This window comes from Helicoverpa zea, chromosome 2 (assembly GCF_022581195.2).
Source record: "Helicoverpa zea isolate HzStark_Cry1AcR chromosome 2, ilHelZeax1.1, whole genome shotgun sequence".
Lineage (NCBI taxonomy): Eukaryota > Metazoa > Arthropoda > Insecta > Lepidoptera > Noctuidae > Helicoverpa > Helicoverpa zea.
In genome coordinates, this window is record NC_061453.1 from 9,259,824 (window position 1) to 9,284,837 (window position 25,014).

At 35.9% G+C, this 25,014-nt stretch overlaps 1 protein-coding gene across 10 annotated transcripts in view; it reads right to left on the minus strand.

Moving 5' to 3' along the window:
* Positions 1-24,140, minus strand: part of LOC124644110 (TLD domain-containing protein 2) — an 84,520-nt gene extending 60,380 nt beyond the window's left edge. For 6 of the 10 annotated variants that reach the window (XM_047183378.1, XM_047183362.1, XM_047183355.1 and 3 more), the window contains exon 1: positions 1,613-1,835. Coding sequence is in view for 2 of the 10 variants with exons in the window: in XM_047183392.1 (XP_047039348.1) it covers positions 15,070-15,212 (143 nt within the window). In the remaining 8 variants the exon portion in view is untranslated. Of the gene's footprint in view, positions 1-1,589; positions 1,836-8,385; positions 8,482-15,069; positions 15,284-23,727 lie in introns of those variants that run through there. The other 4 variants (XM_047183392.1, XM_047183398.1, XM_047183347.1 and 1 more) reach the window with 4 other exon arrangements.
* Between the last annotated feature and the right edge of the window lie 874 nt (positions 24,141-25,014).

A 25,014-nucleotide genomic window follows, 5' to 3' on the forward strand; every position in this document is an offset into this window, starting at 1 on the left:
AGTTTATATTTTAATAACCGGAAAGTAAATTTTTGCCTCTAATTACTTTAAAAGCAAACTTTTAGCACTACGTTTAGTCTCTTTTCGATAGAAATTGAGAATATTATCTCAAAAAAATGCTAAAATTACTTCACAAATATTTTTTTTATAAGGTGCATTTCATGAAACTCAGTAAGACACCAAAATTGTAAAAATTCGCATGTATGTGAATATTTTGGCAATAAAACTACTCCAAACTACTCAAATCTACTAATATAATCTACCAACTACTCCAAACTTGCTATTAAAAGTACCAAACATGTTCTGGGAGTTAAGGAAAACGAGACTTGAGATTAGATCAATCGCCATAAGAGATCACATTCTTTTGTCGCTGTTTATAAATAAAAGCTATTTCAATGCAATAACGAAACATTTAAAATAGCTTGGCTTATTAATTTATAGGGAGCACTACTAGCACCCTACAACTAGAACGGTGCTCAAGTTACGTCTATTGCTAAGAAAAATGTAGGTCGTGTCCGATTTCAAAGCGCAGCGGGACTTGCACAACTTACTTGTAACTGCCAATGGCAAATCAACAACAGACTTTCGATATTTCTAGTGTTTAGTTATATTTTACACTTCGTCGATTTATTTTATATCAGCGATAAGATAAAACAACGCAACTGATTTTTTCGTTTGAATCACTGCATGACTTATCGGCTTTAAATCGACATCAAATTTCATGGTCAAGAAGGAATTAATTTACTTACTAACATCCGGATCATGGACAAATATGAAAACTGGTAATAATTTATGCACGGAAGTCACGTTACCTAAGCCAAAAATAATATTGTTACGTTCAATGTTATTAGACAACTTCTTAGTGGGAATTCGGGAGATTCGCTAAGTATTTCATATTTTACGGTACAAGAATCCCCCGCGGGGTTTGGGGAACTTTTGAACACTAGGAGGCAGTATGGTTTTACCCAGAATTATACCTGTTATTTTTCTGCTGTCAACAAATCAAGCATCTAATTTGAAATATACAGCAAACTATATTTGGGAAAAAATAATAGTCCAAATTGAGTCTTACAGAATTGCAAAACGTAGTCAAAAGGTGTGTAATGTGGGAAAGGCGTAGAGGGTCACGGACATACACTCGATTCTTGTTTTCACTAAGCAGCTGTCTGTGGGAGCAACTTGGAGGCAACACTCCAGCTTCTAACTGACGCCTACCGACAACTGCAAACTTCTCGCCACTTGTTGTTGCTACACAACTAACAACATCGTCGTCCTAGCTAGACAATCGTTCAAGTTTCCACGAGACAAGCCACAAGTTTTACAGCTATCTACGTACTACGACATTATGTCTACGAACCCGTAGTACTTAGTTTTTCTAATGCCTTTGAATATTGAACTTTTTGTTCTCTTTGATTTTCTTAAGTTACGTAGAATTGAGAAAGTCGAGACGGTAAATCGAAAATAGCATTTGTTTACCACATCCTACAGAGGTCTAGAGATCAAAACAATAAAGATATTATTTTTAGCTATTGCCATCAAAACATAAAATATCAATTGGTAAATAAATAGAACACAAAAGTATTTTTAACATATTTCAAAGTGTCACACGAACATGGGATCGATTTAAAACTTCAGCATCACAAATCACGGCAGTGTTACGGGCTTTGGACAAGCACCGACCTCCTTTCGCCGTTGCACTGGCGCAACGAACAAACAGAATAACTAGACGAAGATGTCGGCGTACGAAATCGTAGCGGAACCTGCGCGCGCGACTTTCACTACCGTACTTATACGCGTGGTCGTGCGCAGCGTGCGAATCGCGCGCCGCTGTGAATGCTACTGATGATGACAAACGCCGGCCGCCACTTGCGCCGATGGTGGGGCAGCTGGGTGTCTATCGTCAACATCTGATAATAAACATACTGAAACCTACCCCCTGAATACTGGCAGCGTTATCTGTTTTCGAAGCCTAGATATTTGTTTCTCTCATCTGGGCCAATTTTTTTATCGCTAATGTCACTCGTGCCCCACATTTGACTCATCAGTACGAAACTGTCGCAAGTAAATATATGAATATGTAAACATTTCTTTGAAATTAAACTTATATGTAAAATATCTCAACAGGATAATAGTCTGAGTAACTACAAACACAAACCCTACAGGGATAAATTACATAATAATTAATGTTTAATAATTGTATACGAAGTTCGATAATTTAAATCCATAACATTAGGTTGTATTAATAAGACAAACCCACACATAGTAAGTATATTGCGGTTATTGTATTCAAATTACATGAGCTCTTATTTCTGTGGATTGCGCGAGTGGGTAGACTGGGCTAGGTGGTTAGGGTGCCCTACCTTTGCATTATTAAATAATAGCGTACAAATCGATCAAGTTGCCGATGTGCACTACATTCAACCGTAAGACGCTATGGATTTCCCAACGAGTAAACATGGCTGGTTTATAACATGCCTATGTTAAAAATATTTTTAGTGGCGATATATATCAACATGATGTTGTCAAATAATTAATCAAGCAATTTATATGTTGATCATCACCTTTGGATACAAACTACAGAGTTAGATTAGCATTCGTAAGTCCCCCATCGAATAAGACCGACGATGAGCTATCTATTGTGTGACTGACAATAGTTCAGCTGCCTGTTGATCATGTAGGCACCATGTTTTTTCCTGATATACATTTCTCATTAATGCCTTTTCTTTTCACTGATTTGATATGATAAATTGAATGTTATAAAGACAGGACAAAACCGAAATGTACGCAGATATAATAGATAACTAAAACGCGGTCATTTATGATATCTGCATCTTCTGCTGAATAATAAACTGGCACGAATAAAGTAGGGAAAGATAAGGAAAGTTCTGTGACGTAGGTAATTAGTTCATCATCATTTTTGCCTCGCAAGCTACAGTATAGATAACATGTATCTGTACATTCAACCTCTGTCAAGATCCTGGCTTATCCGATGATCAAGATCAGGCTCATTTAAAGTCTTGTAAAATTCATATTGCATTTTCTAACAATTTGAAAACTGTTAATTAATACCGCTGTGTAAATGAAAGTTGGATGCTGGAAAACCTTCATAATTATTTATTGCTGAAACTTGCAGTATTTCTGTTTTCAATCTTGTTCTTGTGGTTTCCTCCTGTTACCAGAACTATTCCATAAATGTCATTTCATTGATCATTGGAAAAATATTTTGCCTTTAAAACTTGATAAGGGACCTTGAAACCGGAATTTTGTAATTTAGGGTTTACAGCAAGTTTAAATTCATATTTATGGCCATATTAATAAAATGTGTCTCTTAAATAAATCATTCAATCAGATCCAATATTTTTCTTTTCTATACATACGGCAAATAAAATAGAGACAAGGATGTATGCTGGTCAAAATCATAACACATAAGTACTCTTAGGCATAAAATACTGTGTTGTTAATAATGTGTTAATGAAACCCGCTTATAATTTGATACCAAACAGTGTTTGATTTATCCCATGTCGCTAGATTTATCTCCTAGATTTCAAACTGACACCATTTTTAATGATATGTGACATTAGATTTTATCCGCATCTTTTCAACGGCGGATAATTTGTCATAAGTATTTATTTTTTGAAGTATAAAGGAACTGACATCCATTCTGGCCAAATCATAACAATTATTTTTATGCCTATTAAAAGGGGCATAAAACGCAATGACGATAAGAACACGTACTTCGCGCATCATATTTTTAAGTAGACCCTGGTTAAACTGGCATATTGCGCAATCCTTGCCCTTTCATCTGACTTTGACATATTACAGTGATGCAAGAGCCTTCCATATGTTTCATTTATGTGTTCGGTACTCGTAAATTACTTTAATTTCAAAGTTTCAAAATTCATTAAATTATACCAGTAAGCAATTAAAACTAGTGCATAAAAACTAGGTACAATGTTCTACGCTGAACAAAAGTATCGCGTAAATAATGGCACAAAGACTAATTTGCCTAATCGAGACTAGTGCCACGTCACGGATGAATAACGGTTCACTTGTGGTCTGCGCTGCCTTCAATTGAAAGTGTTCGCAACGGTACTTCCGATTGTAACAAAACTTTTCAAACTAATGGGGCCGTCATGGATCATATAACTTTAACATTAGTAACACCAAAGCCAAATGATAGAATACATCAAATAATATCGGCAATTTGGAGAAGACATAGGATGACAGCGAAACGACACACAAATCTGCAGGTGACTTTGAAAATGCAATAGAGTGAACCACTGTAAAATTATGGTAGTAATGTAATGAGAACGTCAGGCGGATTTGAGAAAACTCTAAGACTAGGGCTTGTCAGGCGGTTAAACCTGCAGCTCACTCAACAAGAAGAATTATAGATTAAGATACAAGTGGCGATACAAGATATCGGAATCCTAATAAGGCATTATGGCGTTTGTTCGTGATCAGATAGAAACTTAAATAATGACGATATGCATAGTGGCGTGCAAACTATAAGATTAAACACGTCAAGCAGGAAACTATATTTTTATGAGCAGTAAATGTACTGAAGTAATTAGAAAATGTACTATTACGTTACTTGTATGTACGTTATTACGTGTGTATATGCATATCCGCCTTATGTACATTATTGCATAGGCACAGCTTCAACCTTCCACTTAAGTATGGCTTCCAACAAGGGCTTCAAGTCTTGAATGAGAGATAAATCAAATTCCCACGCGATGTAAAGCTTCACTGCATTTTCACTATCTAGCCCAATGTTGTCAGATACAGAAAAAAATTGTAGAGAATAAAACTCTACAAATATTGTAAATGGGAAAGTTTGTTTGCATTTGTTGCTTATTTGCATTTCAGATGAAAGACATGAGGATAGGCGATAACCTGAAATCGGAGATACGCTTTTTATTCGGGAACTGATGCAGTTCCCTCGGGAAACAGCGAACGAAGTCGCAGGCGAAATGTAGTTGGAAATATTTTTCTAGTTTCAGAACGCCAAAGAAAATTATTTAATATTTGAATCACATTGTATTATGTTTATGCTCATGCCTACAAGTTACATCCTAGTTCCGCGACAAAGCTGTAAAACGCAGTTTTCTAAAAGAATTTATAACTAACAACATAACTTTTACTCTCGGAACAATAGTTCTCGTTGATTACACTTTATTATAATAGACTGAGCGTTACTTGGAAACTGGCGCCACTAACAGGAAACATGAGAGGAAACACTCGTTCGAGATACGGATATTTTATAGGGGGATGATAGTTTATGCATCCGAGGCGTGGAAACGAGAATAATGGGACTCACATCGTGATAATTATAAATAATTGAAAACAGGGAGGAAATTATGTAGCACAATTACTAGGAGTATGTTAATCAATTCTATGAATACAAAAATCCTTAATTTTAGCTGAAATTTTTTTGGCATACGAATATACGAGTTCAGATAGGATTTTAAGTCCACTAATTGCGAGTTGGAATTAAACGACAGTGCTCATCAAAACTTGTCGTGTTTTTGGCTTAGCCCCAAAATGTTTGAACAACGACCGTTATATTATAAAATAAGTTATATTTTTGAAAAGCAAGTAAAAATAGTTAATGCACTGATAATATTTTTAAAACGATTATTCATGTAAACCGCGATTTCGATCTTGTCATAAAAAAGCAAAGCAAACAAAGCAAAAATGTATCTAGGTATTTATAATTTTGGGATATATATATTGTACGCCTATTTTCTTTCATTTTAATTCCTATATTTAGGTACATACCACTTCGTCTACATCTCTTTTATTCTTATTTTCCTTTCGCATGTATGTTGTAAGAGACTTCTTTTGAAATAAGCATTACAAATTGAATATAATAGTAAATTATGTAGCAATTATCTATAGTCAGTACCTAAGAATACATAAAAGAATGGGTACCTAAGCAATCACATCTTCACTTTCAGATTACAAATTTTCCCAGAACAGTTTTGTTCATCACATCAAATGTTATCATCACACTTTCTACGGTAGTAGACGCATATTGACTTATTGTCATACTTTTACTAGGTACTTGAATGTTTTCCTTATTGTGCTACTGCGCATTATTTCTAGATAATGCGACATGTTGACAGGCTTAATCATTCATATCACTGCTCTCATCACAGACATGTCGTAAAGGGTGCGTAAATAACTGATCGCAATTGTAACTGATCAGGAAGAACGGCGGAGATGTTTATTAAACAGACACCAACTGCGAGTCATCTGCAACTGCAACACATTTGTTTACTTTTGTCTACTGTAAACGAACCTTAAACATCGACTCGATAGTTACGACTTTTGCAACACTTAACTGCCGACTCGAATACACAGACAAACATATTATGAGTATCATAATGTCACATTTTCCAGAAATCAACGTGGAAAGTTCTTTGAAATTAAGCTGATGTGAAAATTGAAACGTCGACGGTAGAGTAACACCCAAACCTCATTTTATCGGCGAAAAATCATTTGTATGGGAGATTTATAGTCTACTCGTGACTTTTATGTTTTATTCGCTCGTCTCCGTGAATAATATTTGTCGCTTACCCATTTGCTCGGCTAGCTCGAGTTGATGATATGAATATTCATAACAATGCGGTATTAAAGCAAACGTACGCTATGCTAGATGAGCGACGCAGCCACGCTGGTGACGGCTGGGGCGTGGGCGGCGGTGACAGAGCTACGTAGCTGAAATTTCAATAAACTTGGATTTCATTGCGATTCCATATAAGGAGAAGACCACTCGCTAGCTCCCAAATAAAGTAAGATAAAAAGGATACTTTGAAAGTACGAATTGAACACAAAAAAATACAAACAAACGCAAAAGAGAAAAGATACATAGGAAGGTATCTGTGTTTATTGAAAAGTGTCTTGTAAACACTGCCACATGATATCAGACATGTGAGCGATGAGCTCCATAAGAGTTCGTTGATTTTGATAACGATTCCGGTCAGAGGCCCGAAGAAGGGCTGGTGTAGGTAATATTCCTGTGTAGGTTCGTCCACAAAAAAGAAATAAATACTGTTTAGCTATAACAAAATATTTAGTACTAGTTAGCCCATAAAAGTGCTTAACTTCAGAAATAAGAAATATTAGTCCCTAGAATCTTATTATTGGCAAACGCTAATTAAGAAAGAAGTTACATAAAACGTTGCAGAAAGGCAGATTGAGCCTACATACTTCGGAAATCTAAAAATATGATACCTAGTTGTGTTTTTCTTGAAGATCTTTATGACAAGACTAAAATAAAGATGCTGTAGCCACCAGCTGAACAATGGCACCGCGGCGCGGCATGTACAAACATTCAACTTTATCTTGACAGGTTTACTTACTTCAGTGTGATACATAAGTTTCTAAGAAACAGCTACTGTAATATCAAAACTGATAAATTGTTAATTATAATTATCTGAAGATCTGAACAAGGTCAATCGTTGTTAGTGACAATTAGTGCAATTCGGGATGCCAGCGAGTGGTTAACGTATGACAATTGTTACGATCGAGTACTCACTCGATCTCGGCACTCCATAGTTCTTCGTCTTCCTCTTCATTCGTTAGCATAATTTTAATAATTAATATTGTATATTTGCACTGGAATAAACAGTACACCTGAAAATGGACGGCGGTGGAAGTCATTTAATTACATAGTTTCAAGTTAGATCGTCAGCACAAATATTTGCGCGAATAATTCAATACCTAAAGAAGATTGCGCCTCACGCTTCTTCCCCACAACAGGTCCATACACCCGTACATTTAAAATTCAAGTAAATGTTAGTGTCTTTATGATGTTTTACTTTCAAGTCAATAGTTAAAATCACCAGAGATCAAGTATGCGCCGAAGAAAATACGCCGTCTAAAGAACTAAGGAACAAGAAGCAGGTTGCAGTTCAATGGTATTGAACTGCAACCGTCATGATGATGTCATCAATATATTAATTTACTTCACGCGTACTTCTTAAATATTCTTGCCAAAAAGACGACTTTTTCAGATTACTGGCATACAGGATTATAATGCATTATTTATTTCGCGAAGAAAATTGGTGTTCTTGAAAGTTACATATCGCGCATCTTTAACAATGGAGCATTTAATTGACTCAATAATTCATGTTTCAATGATCGTAACGCAAAAATGTTCTCCAATGTTAAGAGCCGACAACGCAATTTGTTTAAACTCTTTTGTGAACATGCAAGAATAAATCGAATGACAACCACTATAGCTGCACATTGGATACTGATTAATATGAATGTTTTAATTTTATCTGATAAACCGTCAGAATATATTTCAATTGTGTTACCAAATAATCTTAATTCATTGAATGGATACGCAATTAATATTTATAGAAATGTACATACCCAGTGAAAAACGCAAAAAAGCTCATTGAGAAACACTATCCAGCGTTAACTGGCACAATAACTAACACCACTTTGACTAGATATCACCGCAAAAACTCAAAATTAATAGTTATCAGCAAAGCATTGCAATCAACTGTCGAAATTATATAAAAGGAACAGACACTTATCTTGGAAGCATTACCAATACTTTTGTTATGATAACAAAATGTTGATTAATTATGCCGATATCGGTTTTTTTGTACAATAGGTATCGGAGCATTGAATCATACCTATTGAGATACCTATGGTTCGAAAAGTTATTAGTGGAAGTCAAAATAATTAAATGGGCGGAAATTCAGGAATTGTGGTTAACTGTTTATAAAACTTCGTGAAATAAAATCAAACTTCCAGTCAATTTATTCTTTGACCGCCTTTTATTGGCTTAATATGTATTTTATTCAATTCAATTGCTTCTCGCTGTTATAATATTTGTGTAACGTTAGACTCGGTGTGATGATAAAACAGGATGAGGACAGTGAAACTTGTTACACTGTCATTATGTATTTTTAACTTCCCAAAAAGAGGTGTTCAGTTTTGATGTTGCCTTATAATGATACAACTGACCAAGAATTACATCAGTTTTCATGAATCCTGTGCATGTTTTTAAAGTATAATGCCGAAGACACCTAAGTTTTCTGCACTGTAGGTCACACACAAACACGGGTTTAGTTGATCCCTTAAATGCTACAATATAAGCCAGGTTAAACGGGATGTACTCGAGTCGACTAACAATGTGATGCATTACTGTCGGATGCAGCTCTGGCCAACATCAGACCGTCAGCGTCAAGTGTCCAGTTGGCGCCGCCGCCAATCATACAATTACATGCAGAGCATAAACGATTCAATTGCAGAATTCGCCTCTAAAACTGTACTAATAAACGCCCGTGCGTTCATTTACATGGCCACGTCACTTTATTATGTGCATACGTCAAGGTAATTTTGCCAAAAATGTTGTTATAAAAAGTGCGATGCAGAGGATAGGACACTATATTAATTTTCTATATTAGTAATTAAAGGAACTTTTAGTTATGTCAGTCAACATCTAAAACCATCTGAGTTTACTCGATTCTGTAGGAAACCGCCCTGCGGAAGAATAAGCCCGAGGAGACTAATACTACGCATGACAAATTATTTCATATGATGGAAATTATCATCAGTATTAATAGCTTCTCGTAAATATTTATATTAATGGTGACAAGAGCGACAGATGTCTCTTGAGAATTTAGGAAGGCGCTAGTTGGCAGAAAAACAAACTTATCTCATCTTTTCACTTGAAATTGCCAAACAAAAACTTGATGATGGGGCAAACATAAAGCGGGGGCTCGTCTATTATCTAACTGTACAACAATTTGAGTGTTATCTGTAATGCGCAAATAGGCACTCAAGATACCTTTTTTGTTTTCCGTTATTAAAATAGGACAGAAGGAAAATTGAGATTATTTTGAATATCGAATCATCCCGTTATCAAGAATTCTCTTTTAACGATATTCTGAGAACATTTGGAATATCTCAAGAGATAAGCTTGCCAAAATTACCCGAGTGGAGGATATGATGGAACGATAAAAGAGCTATCATTAATCTAAAGACGATTTTACAACGCCGCTGCATCCCTAAAGACTCGTTTACTCCAAACCAAAATCGTGCGACATCGTTTTACGCTGCAAACTTATCGAACAAAACTGTCGTGATTTATTTGTAAAAGAAAATTGCTGATACTATGAGGCGCAGTTTTATTTTTACCTTTTCAGTGTTTTACCTTAATCATTATTTTAGAACATTTTGAACTCTGCATTATGAAGTGAGCTGCTGGTGTTTACAAGCTCTCACAACGGAATTTTACGTTGTACGTCTTGTACACGGTTGGAAACTCTTGAGGTAGTCGTACAAGTAAGATCTAATTTCATGACTATTTTCCAACACCACATTGCGATAAGAATAACAAACTAGTAAAAGGAATACACGAACGCTGGTTCATCAGTAAGCTGCGAGAACAAGGAGTAGTTGATCAACATGATGAAACAATAGCTGCCATCCGATAAACCCATATTGAGATGCTAATAAGAAAAGGGAAAATAGATACGTTTGTAGCCAGTAAACGTACGGCTGTGAAATTGATTTGTACGCGCTAATGCGGCGACAAAGCGATGCGTTGTGTGTGTCGCGGGCGACGCGTGACAACACGGTTACGCGTACAATATCTATCACATGGCCTCGTGCACCCATCGCCGTCACGATCCTCGCCTGCAAAACACTGTATTGCCTCGCCATGTACACAATGCTTAACCAACCTAGTCTATGCTATACATTAATGGTTCATAATGTTAAGAACAAAAGTCAGTGACGATTATGGAGATGCGGCAAGCTTTCATAAATTAAGGCTCAAAAATATTGCGCGCCAATTGAAAATACAGATCAAGATTTCTCAAACCACAGTCAGTACTAATAGGTATCTGCCAGAAAAGCTGAGAAAAGTAAATAAGACAAAAAGGCCCTGATCAATACCGTTATGCAATCACAAACTCTCGACACAAGTGTAAAGGGTCTTTCGCAGCCGCACCTCGTAAGTAACAAGAGCCAGACATCCTATACTTATAAGCTATAGCTAACCGCAAACATGCTCCGCCGGCGGTTTAGAATAGATAGCACAAAAGGAAACAATGACGGGGTGATCCGCCCTCCGCCGGTCCACCCTCACCCACACTTCGCCGATGGTGTTGTCGCCTAAACGTTTTATATCGGCCAAGGACGGCCTGCGACATGCACAGCGGAACTGAGCACTGCAACGCTACCGATTCCACAGCTCCATCAAATATGCGACACTGACGAGAATGAATTAGCTCGCCGAAACTAGGTTGACGGAGCCTAGCCACTCCCACTGTGATTCGCGATAAATGGCTGTGTTACATTTTAAAATAAACCAAATAGAGCCACTCGCGAATTGTACCAAATTTTATTTTTGTTACATAAGAAAATGATTGAAATACATAAAATAAATAGATGATTATGATCCCTTCAATTATTGAATTTCAAGTAACACATTATTCAATAAACCCTGTGCGATCGCCGGTAAAAACTAGTATTTCATAAAGGACAGTCTAGATAGTTATCTAACAACTGTTAACATAAGCATTAATTGTGAGTGTTTACTGACTGATATAATCATTCTAAGTCTACGTAGTCCATTACGTCAAACTAGAAATGGTAAAAGTTATATTATATGATATGATATCAAAGTACAGTTTGTAAAATAGCGACGAAACTCTGCCTGTAAGGCGGGCAAGCTTTTTAATTAAATTACGTTATAAAGGGGCGCGGTAAACAAGCGAGATTTAGTTCGGAAGGCCAGCGCTACCGACTGAGGCTGCTTGAGTGAAGATAAGGAGCCAGTAGGTGGAGGTAATGTACACACCCGAGATAGAGAATGTTGCACAAGGCAAATATTTGCGCCCCAACCGACGCGGCCCCTCAACGTGCTCACTGACATGTCATTAAAGAAAGAAATGCGGATTTTTTACCCACTGACTTATTTTTACCACCATTACAAGAAAAAAATCCTCAGAATGATCTACAGCAGTGGTTCTTAACCTTTTTGTTATGACGGACCACTTCACCAAAAGTTTATCATGCCGCGGACCACCTCATTGGTTTACCTAAATTGAGGGTTCTTTGATAAAGAATACAAGCACACTTTATAATTAGCACTCATTTCTTTATTATTTAGCAAAAAAACTAAAAGTTACAGATTTTTAATTTAATGAGATTTTTGTGACTGCATTCTCTTTACTATCTTCAGAATTCTGCTCTATTCTTTTGTAGGTAAGCAAATGTAAAAAAAGACAGACATATGTCTATGTAGTTTTCAAAAGTGCGAGCGAATTTTTTTCAGTCTCAAATAATCATTACGTAAAATGTAGCCCAAACGTACTTAACTTTTTGTTCGTTGACAAATGCAAGAATAAGTGTATATAGCTTCTGAATACGCGAGCGAAGCGAGCGCGAAATTTTTTTTTTAAGACTCAAAATTAAAATTACGTAAAATGTAGCCCAAACATACATTTTTTTCTGTTGGACAAGTAAGATGGATATGAATGTGAAGGGGGGGATGGTCCGGACCCCAAAACTTATATACGCCCATGCGAAAACCCCTGCTCACATAGAGAAGTCGGTAAAAATAAAGTTAGATAACGTATAGCGACGACCCGAAGCAAAGCTTCGCGGACCACTTGGAATGTCTCCAGGGACCACCAGTGGTCCGCGGACCACCGGTTAAGAACCACTGATCTACAGGAAGAACTACGTCCTCAAAAATAAACTTTTGAAGTAAAACAGACCGCGACCTCGTGTAAGAGCTAAGGCAGAACTGAAATATAGGATGACATTATAAATATAACAATGTTCCACTCGTGCATAATCTCGTAATTACGTCCTTCTCCTAAAACTATTTAAGTAAAACAATTTCAAGTAAAGCTAAAGAAAGCTTTGTAGTAAGTGACATGCGCGAAGTAAAAAGTTAAAAAGTAGCCATCGTGAAAGAACTTCATTTTTCGGATTGGCACTTTTCTTGACTAACATTAATTTATTAATCTTCTGCTAACATAATTAATTAGCTACCAATGACACGAGATTATCGGTGACAGATGATAACAATAACTGAAAATATTATGGTGTTTACCATTTTCTATTATAAGATTAATTAACAAGAAGGCCGTAATATATCACATTTCTATATCAACGTTAGTATTAATTAGGTAAATAATTACCGAGTAAAAGCGCCGCGACCTTTAGATGAATATGCCTAGTGGAATGTTTCCACTAGGGAAGGAGGAAAAATAACATGAATGTAAGGCAACAAGCGGCTAATCCGTGATGCATTCGTACAAATTGCGCGTCCCAGCTGGGAACAAATTGGATTCCCGGTGACGAGACGCCAGAGCTGCTCCAGTGCAGAGCGAAAGCGGCGGCGGCGGCGGCGGACCACCGTCTAGCAAATTGAATACCGTACGACCACAGTTTTTTATTGCCTTTCAGTATTCGTTTGTAGAATGGTGTACAAAAACCTTCATAAAATATCACATTCATCTACTTCGTTAAATACATGCACCTAAAAAAGAGAAAATAAACCTATTCAAAATTTTCAGGTTACTCTAATAAGACATAGTCACGTGTTACGCAAGTGTTACAAGAAAATTCAAAAAGAATTTGTTTAGCCTGCACTAAAACAGATAAAGATAAAATCTTTTATTTTGTTAATTTTTCCTGTTTAGCATCTTTCCATAAAAAGTCACCATCACGTGTTCCTTTTGCAACTTCCATTGTTTGCAGAGACAAAAGCTAGCAGTTTTCTTCAATTAATATTTACATTATCATAGCATAATAAGAACTTGTTTATTGTATCATGTATGTTGAAAGAATATTTAATTATTATTATTGAACAAGTTCATGCACTCTCGTGGCGGCCTAACCGGAGCTGCGATCAATGTCCACATCCTGTCATGGTTATGAGTTTGCGCTAACTTTTGTGTATCTAATATAATTAATCATGCTATTTTTTACAAACTCAACTTGCTTTCTTGTATTCGTGTTGTGTTTTCCTCAATGTGGCTACGTGAAGTAAAATTCGCCTACACAAGACTGTTCCGGAATTTGAATAGAAGAGTGGTAGGTATGACTTTATTAATTTGCGTTATTGATGTTGATGACGATTCCTTGAAACTGTTTTTTGCAAGCGATTGAGAATAATATAGTTTCGGAAATCATCATCGGTCATAGTTCGACAGACAGAAGGGCCATTGACATTAAATATATTCGTAATCAAATTATCCTCAAATTATAGGTGTTATTATAAAAAAAAAAAACATAATATAGTTTTACAATTCGGTTATGCAGGTCGTAGAGGAAGTAGAGTCAAACGTAGAGAAGGTGTCCGCAGTTGCAGCATCATTAGGTACAAAAATTCTAAACTACATATATGTAGTAGTCGTTAAGTGCCACATCATTCATTGCGCCCTCCCTTATCAAGAAGTAATTTAATAACAATAATTATATACTTTAAGACTGCGCGATTCCGTATCAGTATTTGTTATTTAAGATCAAAAATTACCCTCAGGGTAAATTACACGGATTCCATTTAAGGGCATCATTTATATTTTTTCATCTGATGTGGTCCCCTGGTGTTCCATTCTGATCTTAGCCACTGAACATATTTTTGCCTAGATCCGTATCAGATTTAAAGGTAGTTGCAAGATATAACAAGTACGAGTTGATCACAATTAATCAGAATTATCGCATGGAATGAAAAAATTAATATACCTATCCTAATAAAACTATGTACAATAGTGAAATAAATATGCTGACATTATGCAAGTCGCGGGCACGCAAGTTATTGAGGTATAAACAAAAATGGACAGCAAATGCCTCCATATAAATCCTTATATCAGGCTTTGGAATCCTGACCAAGGCATAACGTTAACCTGCGTGCAAGCCAATTGCACAGTAATAAGCGATGCTGTGTTACCCAAAAATAAAAAGGCATGCAATACCTATTTTCATTATAAGCTAACTATCATTTCCTATAAGCTACAGCCGATCGAAGACGCGTACCACCTGTAAAGTTATTGGGAAAAGTTACAAAAAGGAAGCACTCACTGCCAATGGAAGGGTCCGGTAATGCCTTCTCTTAGTCGATCCTTTAAGGAGCGTTGCCGTGAAGGGCCAGGGCCCGGGGGCAGCATGCCGGCGCCGGCCGGCACCGGCACAGGCGGCGGGGGCGCGCGAGCCGGCGACGACATCACTACGTACCGCGGCGCACGCGCACTAACACCGCACCGACAACATCACACCACTCCACTACTAACGCGAGCTGCAACATAGCAAAAACAACCAAAGCCACATAAATAAAGCAAAGCGATATCATAAACGCAAAACATATTTGGCAAAATTAAATATTCACGTAAATAAAAGAGTACATTGCAGAGTTGGAAAAATTCAAATTGACTAGGCATATCAACAAAATACACCATGTTAAATAAAATATACAGGGAAAAGAGGTTAAGCTAAGTCTCAGTTAAAACTATTCCCAAAAGCCCTAATATCCCAAGTTGATCCTTGAGAACGCGAAAAATTTTGATTTACCTATCTATTTCTCTTTTGGAACTACGTATAATCATGATTACCATAAACTATAGGAATAGGATATGATGGGCTTCAAACAAAACTACTAATTACTAGCATACAGAATATAGCAAAGCGTGCGCAGTTTTCTTTGTGCGCCTGCAACTTTTATAACAGCAAAGGCTTGATGGAAGTTTATCCTCATAATAATGTCAGGCGTCTCTATCAGTCATGGATGTAAAAAGTGACCTCAGTAGGTATTATATGACCCTTTTTTGCATGTTTACTTATCATAATACCTTCGCATAATATTCATTGATTTTGGCAATACGTTTTTATTAGACTTTTTTCTATCAAGCAGCGTATGAATTAAAATCGTTTCAGAAGTTTGTTTGTTATTGTATTTTTTCGGGTTTTAAAGTCTTATGCTTTATACGAACTTGTTCTGCATTTAATAACCTTTTTCTTAAATAATTGTCAAAATAATCAAACTACACATAGTTGATAACTTTTTATATTCCCTTTGATATCAGGAGTTATGTCTGTACCTAATTTTATTCACACTCTTAGTGGAAACCTGAGGATTAGCTAATTATTTTATACTTACTTTTCCAATACATAGGGTTAACAGGGACGTTGCAATAACATACGCTCAATTTTAGTATGGTGGCTATAATGGTCAGCCTTTTTTTTAATATGTGCTCGAGCTACATGATATGCTGTGCGAAACACGGTCCTGTGACTTCAATATTTTTTCATGTTGGTTTCTAGCGTTTGGAATTACTAGGCAACGTTGATAGAATTTAGATTTCCAGCAGTTCAACTACTTTCAACGTCTGCCAGCTCAGCGGACAGCAGTCGCGTCAGTAACCACTAGGCTTAGAGACACGGCTTAAATATTAAATGCATCTAACGGACGCTATTTTAGGCTACTTCATTAATACAAGACATTAGGTACAAACAACTCCTCGCGAGCGTGACGACAATGCAAATAAACTAATACGAACGTCACATCTATCTGGTAATAACATTTGATGACTAACCTTGGAATTCTGTAACTAACAGCTAAGAAATCGTTTTGATTTGATTTTATTACTGATTGCAGCAGTTGAATCAAATACGGCCTTTTTGTTCTTGAGAGAAAATAATGTTCGATGTGTTTTCCTCAATTTCGGATGTAAGGGAGTAGTTCAGTCCAAAAATGTTCCACTTAAGATGACCTTAACATCTGAGTTTTTATCCTCACATGTAGGCAAAAATGGGATTCCATAGGAGTTGAGACATACTAAGTACTAATACTTACTTCCATATAAATGCATTCGATTTGGTGTACGAAACCCCAAAAATCATATGTGAGTCCTTCATCAAGATTAGTTAGCAAAACCCCCTAATTATAACTATACATTCTAAAGGTTTATTTATTGGTTAGCGGCATAGCTGGTTCAGAAAAAAATAGCAAAGTAATGTTACGGGATACCATGACCTTGGTCTAATTTATCCGAATTCCTATGATTTGCGTAGCAAAAGGTTGCAATCCTACATGAATAGAAAATGCTTATTTGTTGAGTTGAAAAACTTTTGGGTAACTAGTTAAGATCCTTCTGAACAGTAAAAGTTTTGTTGAGAATACACTGAAACGGACAGGGCGATAGCAAGGGGCGAAAGCGGGTATCGATCGGCCCTACCCTCTCCCCGCGCGTACTCCGCGCCACCCCGTCGTCCCAGCTCACCTTACGTAAGTCCAGCTGATCGCACCCACCCTGTAACCTTGGCAACGAGCCTTATGCACGCATTTCTTCCCCACCACTTACTGTTTGTTACCCATTTTCAATGCATAATTTGATTACCTACTCAGGTAGCTTATTTAAATGTTATTTATTATTATTTCGACATTCTGAAATCGGTGCAAAGATAGAATTCGTGCTGAGTACCTGCACTCTTAAAGCTTAAAACATCATCTATGTTAAGGAAGTGAGGCACTTCTATCCATTTGACTGTTAATTTTATAAGCACTTTAAGCGCCCCCAGCAACAGTGACAACAGTGTCCCAGATACCTGGCCGACACAGTGACATGTTAATTTCCTGATACGTACCGGCCTTTTATCCAATTTCAATACCTTAAGCTGCATATGTATTCTACCTATCTACGAAATAAGAATTACCAACATCTCATTCGGTTTCACCTAACCTTATAATCTATTAAACAAAATAGTAATTCTTTAAAGTGCAATGGTATCTCTTACTTCTCTTAGTAAACTCTAAACTCTAAAGTGTATGTATATCTATTCTAATGTTTATATTTTAACTAAAACTATTTCATAAACACACCCGAGTTACAATATTTTTATACAACTGATGAAACCACATACAATATATCTAAGACCTAAAAATAGATTAGGGATTAGAAGCACGTAGTATTTCTATTCTGTTCAAGTACAATCGTTTCCTTGGGTTTGTTTTCTTAGTACGTTTAGAAATTAAATTAAATTAAAAGATTTAGATTTTGGATAACCGCCTAATATTGTTTATGCTTTGTGGTCAGGAGATAATAAAAACACTATATGTATACAAAATAAGACTGATACAAGTTGGACGAGGATAGAGAAGCCCATACAAACAAGGACATTTCTAAGGGTTCCCTTAATTTGGCTTAAAGGAAGTGATGGGTGGAATGCGTACGGTTCGTTAAATATTTGACCGATGCCGCTCAATACGTACGACCTTGTGACCGGAAATCGTCGCGCTTGCTCGCTACCAAATAGCAACCGAAGTGTTTCTAGCGATCAGCTGTTTTGCATTATAGACAACAATTGCTAACCCATGTCATGAATCTTCATTAATAACAGCATATTGAAGCTAGGAAGTAACTTCACTGTTCTACAACTCCCAGTCAGAATACTTCCTAATAAACATCACCGAATAAAACGTAAACACTGACAATACCTATCACATTTTAAAGTAACAGTTTACACTCACAATTTTATAAAGTTATCTAATTAATAAATAATCTAGTTTTCATACGAAATACTAATTAATTACACCTACACGGCAATAGCATAACAGTGATCCAATTAATTTCTCGCAACAAATGATACGAACGACATATAATAAACAATCCTATCACTGATGTGATAGCAAATTAAGGATCTAGAAACCTCAATTAAAAATAATGACGAAACAATGATAAATAGTGAAGTTTGATGATTATTAATTTCGGCTAATGAATGAATAGTGCACGTAAGCATCTAAGTGTGGTCCATGCATATATGCAACGAACCGAGGAAGAAGAACGAAATTCATGTGACGAAGCGCTGACGGGAGGTTGGATGGCATAACGCGCACGCGGTTTACTCCGAAGGCTGAAAGCGTGCAACTGAAACAGCGGCGGGCGGCGGGAAGCGGGGGCGAGAGTGGGGCGTACCGAGCTGGCGCCCAACGCGGGCCCGACATACCCCTACGACACAACACCTCCTTCATATAATCACAGGACAATTCCGTACACCTCGGTAACGATTATATCGAAAAGTTCGTGTATTGTACATTCGTGCACTATGACAAATTACTACAGTGATTTGATAACCATTTTCCTTTATCGTTGAAGCCGTAAATCGTTTTAACCACAATCCAAACATGACATGCCTATTTGATTAAATCATTATTTTAGAAGCACTTTTGCAAAACCTCATTTATATGTAGGTATCATATATCTATATTTGACATTTACAACTAAGCTTTACAAAATCAGTGCTCTGTGATCAATAAATCGCGAATACAGTACAGAACATCGAAAATCCGGCATTAAATGGGTTCTAGGAATTGCGTGATTAGCGGGAACTGGGAAATTTAAACTTGGCGTGTTGACGAAGTGAGCTTGCCTGGGAATCAGAAGTAAAAAAAGATGGTCGTATTATTTGCGGTCGAAGTTTTGCTTATAATATGATTTATTTTTAAGCGTTAATCAAATCAAAGATTATTGCCTATTTTCTTTTTGATAACGACATTGCTTTTGTTTTTTTTTATTCTTTTACAAAACGATAGCTCGACTCAAAAATGAGTAATTACATGTAACCTAAACTAAACGGAGAAACTACGACAAAGGAAAAAATCTTACGTTACGTGAACCAACATCGATTATGTGCAAGTTATTGTATGAAAATATAATCGTTCCATACGAGAAACAATTCCTCAAATCGTTATCGATTAGCAAATGGCAGTAAATTGAGCCGACTGATTCACCACGGTTGTCCAACTTCAATATAATTTTTATTCTTTCGTGGTGCATTCAATTCAATATAGGTCAGAATAGTAAGAAAACCAATTGAAACGCATGCATTTGAGGACACATTAATATAAATAATAACCATTTTGTACATTTTATATTTAGAATCATATCAAACTGATTGTAACATACTCTGCTGCGAAAACGCACCATTTGTGCCAGTAATCACATTTTAATTGACCATTTTTATAAAATAAAAGGTGTTTAACATCGTTAGTCATCTCATTCATATTGTGTAATTTCACAGTGTTTGGAAAAGTTGTAGTTTAGGTAGTTTTCTTTGAATATCCACTCAATACGTAACCAACGAGTGATATTGCTACGAGTTTTGCATGAAATTAATTATATGACTGTATTAAAATGCAGTGCAACTAAATTATATTTTATACTACAGAAGGTTTACATTAACAAAACTGGTTTTGAAAGTGGAACATCGTATTCCGTCGGTTGTCCTTGACCCGGGTTCTCTTCGTTCGGTCCTCCAAATACATACTTGTAAGTAGCACAATATCCCCGGGGAGCAGAGAATTACACTCATGAAGTTCCCATAGAGTACATCGTTTTTAAACGAAAAAGAGCCTGAATTGTGGTTCAGTAAACACTCAAGATCATCACATTATTTTACTCCTTTCTCTGATCTTCTCTACTTCTCTACTCTCGCCTATTGGAAAAAGACAGAAATGCTTAAATATTGTTCAACAATTATTGAAGTAAAATAAATAAATGCACGCTATTCCGAAAATGGGCCGAACATGAAGCCATTTCCCTGCACTGAATAAAAAGTACTTTATCACAAGAATTGAGTCAAACAGCAGTGTTTGTCAGGGTTCAATGGCCAGCGAAGGTTGGTTTTATTTTCAAAACAGGATTTTGAACTGAGCGTGAGTCAACGTCCAGCAGGCGATGGTGCACGCTACTCACCAACAGCCCCTTATTTCATTTTCTATATATTGCTTTAAGAATTCTATATATTATTCGATTTACTCTGCAATTCTAAGCGGTTTAGTCAATACCTAGCAATATTTATATAGAAAGATTACCTATTTATGACTAATAATGAATCATCCTAAGGCTTTCTTATTGTGCGCTATCGTTAAATCGGAAAATGAACAGTTTAAATAAGAGGCATCTTAATAAATTCAGTTTTTTAGGAGCTATCGAGAGGCCCTGAATAATGTAAAACAAAGGCACTAACTAAAATAAAAACGATACATAATAACGTGTGAGTATCTGCTGCGCTATCACGCCATACTTTTTCACTATGATTTATCCAAATATGACACAATCAATAACATATTTATCAACGCATATGTTGGCTCGGACCGTGTCTGCAGTTTGGCGCTCGCTTATATTATAATATGTTTATCTATGTGCAACGTCTGGCAACAGTCTGTCTAGGTTTCCAGACATTTTCAGAGTATCAAAATGTTATCTTGTACCTCGTAAGTTGTATGAAGAAGACACCTGACGTATCTTTAGTATACTTTGCCGTTTGATAGTCTGCATCTAAGATATTGTACGCGAATTTACAAAAGATGACTTACACGATATATGCACCGGAGCTCCTATCCCAACTGGTTCCGCAAATAATAGACGATTACTGGATACACTTGAATAACTTTCTTTATATGCTTTGAAAACTTGATCACTTGCAACCTAAACCACACAGGTGTATTTTTGAAATAACACTACATTCATTTCTATGTTCTGTCAGTCTGTCAGTAGCGAAGTGAAAACAAGCACTGATAAGTTGTGTTAGTAGATAACCCTTTATTTATGCCGAGATAAGACGAAAATCTGTCCTCGATGTCAATAAGTTTGTTTTGAATAAGATCAACTGTCATAAAAGAATGAATGTTGAATTTAAAAATAACTAGGTACACAGTGTACACTGTAATCTTTACACTGACCTTTACAATACTTGACAAAGACCACTTTATTTACGAAAATTGTTATTTTTTGCACTTCTTTCTGGTGGCCACAAACAAAGAAAACTTAGTTTTTGTAAGAAAGACAGTTTGTGTTTACGAAGATTCAAAAGGAACTCGATTCAACTTTTGAATGAGGACTTGAATTAAGATTTTAGACAACAGCAGTGGAATGTATTTTCTTTGCAATGCAGTGTGTTTGTTTTACTCTTTTTTTTCATACTACATAAGTTCTCATTGGATGATATTTTTTAGTGTAACTTCTAACCATAACCAGGATAATTGCTGATTCAAACAGAAATATTTTTACTGTTTTTTTTTCTGCAAGGAAGCTTGCTCTATCCAGATGGAGAAGTATCCAAAGCATTATATTAAATATAGATTTTCACATCTTAAACCTTGTCTGAATGTCTTTATACCTATCCTGAAGTCGTAGACTACACTTTAAAGACACATTTTGAAAACCACCATATTTTTCATATGTGTAAATTTTATGCTGCTCATAGGCACATGTACAGAACATGATACTATGTTTACAAGAGAAAGGATAATGCTTTATTTAAATGTCATGTTTAAAATTCTTAGCACACAGCCCCTTGACGATGATGGTTTGAATAAAATGTTCAGCTATGATGCAAACATGCCACACCCATACGTCATTTTTAGTAAATACATAGTAGAAACTATTCAGCTTCAGCCATTGTACCTAACAAAGGCTAAGTGCAGTCACCCCAAACAGTAAACAGGATGAGGTAGGTAAATATGATGCTGATCACCATGCTGATGTGTTTGATGATTTCCAATATTGAAAATGTCTGAAGTAGCCTGTGTATGTCCTTGAATGCTTATGCATGTAAACAAATGTGGCATTGCATTGCATGACAGCTCTTTAATAAATAAAGAATATGTAAATCGCTAAAGTATGGTCTCATCGTTTGATTTATACAATAGTACTTGAAGGCAATAAACCACCTAACTATAAGATTTTAGAGTTAGAACACTTTAATGGCCTGTTTATGGCATGTTGACAATATGAACCTGAATAATTTCCAATAAACACTCATAGACAAAGGTTAAAGGTCTCTTAAAACAACCATTGTTAATCTTCAAAGGAAACTCATAAATGTGCCAGACAATATCTAATAACATTAGAAATGGCATCACCTGCACATATAACAATATCTATTATTGTATGGTCAGGTATGCAAGTCTATAAGAACTCTTCAAATATTAAATTAAAAATTCGGTGCAGTCCTAATTTTTAATTAATTTCTTAAATGTAATTCAGTAATGTTGAGATCTTTCATTTATTTCATAACTTCCTTGTCCTACCTTAACCTTATATTTTCTCTTATTTTTATTTCACCTGTATTCATATTAAGAAGAGGTAATTGATATTAAAGGGAGAAATCTCTAGTTTGAATGCACCAATTTTAAGAAAGCAGTGTTAACACCATTACCATTTTTTTATTGTTTTATGAGAAGTGCTTTCACCAGGATGCTAATACCTTGTGAAACCACACTTAACAGCTGATAACAGATAGTAATAAAGTATTTCATTAGAATAATATACCTAATTGCCAAAGAACAAAAGTATTCAGATGAGATTTTTGTTTTGTAAAACATGACATCATAGTACCTCAGTAAACCTAGTGTTTACAAATTAGGCTAATATGCAATCAACATAATATTTGGAATCTGAATCATGATGTAGTTCTGATGATCAAAGCATACCCATTGACCATCATTTGAATCCAAGTAAAAATAAATAAAAGAAAATGAATAATTATTGGTACCTACTCCTAAAGTATGAGTTAATCATTATCATTGTAATTATTAAAAAAAATAATAACATAGACATACCATAGTTCATGTTGAACACACTCGGCTGTGCAGGAGGGGACACCACTCACAGGAATACTTACCGTGCCAATTATTGCTTAGTTTAAGGATATATATATATAAATAAAAAAATATATACTCACATGGTGATGGATCTTCGTCTTTTTCAAGGCGCAGAAAGCCGGACACTTCTAATACAGTTAATTCATTTATTTATTTATTATGACGCCGCTGGCCGCAAATCACAATAACAATTCAAGTCTTGTACAATGCAATATCATGTGATAGTGCATCAAATCCTTTTAAAGTTTTTAAGTAAACCAGAACAATAAATCTAAGCAGAATTTTCAATCAATATTGTTAACTTAAAAAAACTAAACCGATACAATCGTGCCAAGTCAGTTCGGGGTGCAGCGTTTTTTATACCAATAAAATATCCGCACTTCAATTCTCAAGACAGCAGTAGGACACAAAGTTTTAAAACAACAATAAACATTGTTATTTATAAGTATTTTTTTAGAAAAAAATAATAAAATCTAAAGAACCGAGGCGTTTCACTAGTGCGCGCATCTGTCAACTTTTTTCTGCGCTTCAAATCAAACTCGACTCTCGGTCTGAATCAAAACAATGCCTTCAGAGCCATCTAGTGAATAATGAAACCCATTTAGTTCCGCTTCCACTCCATTTTACTTGAATTATGGAGTGTAGAACTTAGAGGAAAAATATAGGATTGGATCTTGATGTGTATATTTTAGTCTTTAATGGGTAAATAGATATTTTGCAGCACGGGCGAGGGCCTAGAAAACCTTAACAGGATAAAAACTTTACAAGTAGTACTAGGAAAGAACTTTACACACCTAGATAAATAGTACCAAGAAATATTTATTCAAAATAGACCTGAGTTTGGCACGTTCAGTCAACATAAGTAGCTAATAAAATAAATAAATGGAAGTACTCTGCTACTCATGATCATGACAACAATGCTATGCAAAAAAAATATCAATATGAACTGTGGGTGCTATTAGATAGGCCCTGCACTCGTTCTACCACAATTATCACTCACTAATATTATAAAAAAAAGAAAGAAAAAAGAAGAAGAAAGGCAAAAGTGGGTTCATCTGTCTCTTTAGAGCAGTCGTTCTTAACCGGTGGTCCGCGGACCACTGGTGGTCCCTGGAGGCATTCCAAGTGGTCCGCGAAGCTTTGCTTCTCGACGTTGCTATATACGTTTTCTAACTTTATTTTTATCGAATTATCTATGCGTGCGCGGGTTTTCGCAACTTACGTAATTTTGGTTTTGAGTCTTAAAAAATAATTAAAATTTCGCGCTCGCTTCGCTCGCGTATTCAGAAACTATATGCCCTTATTTTTGCATTTGACAACAATCAAAAAGTTAAGTACGTTTGGGCTAAATTTTACGTAATATTTGG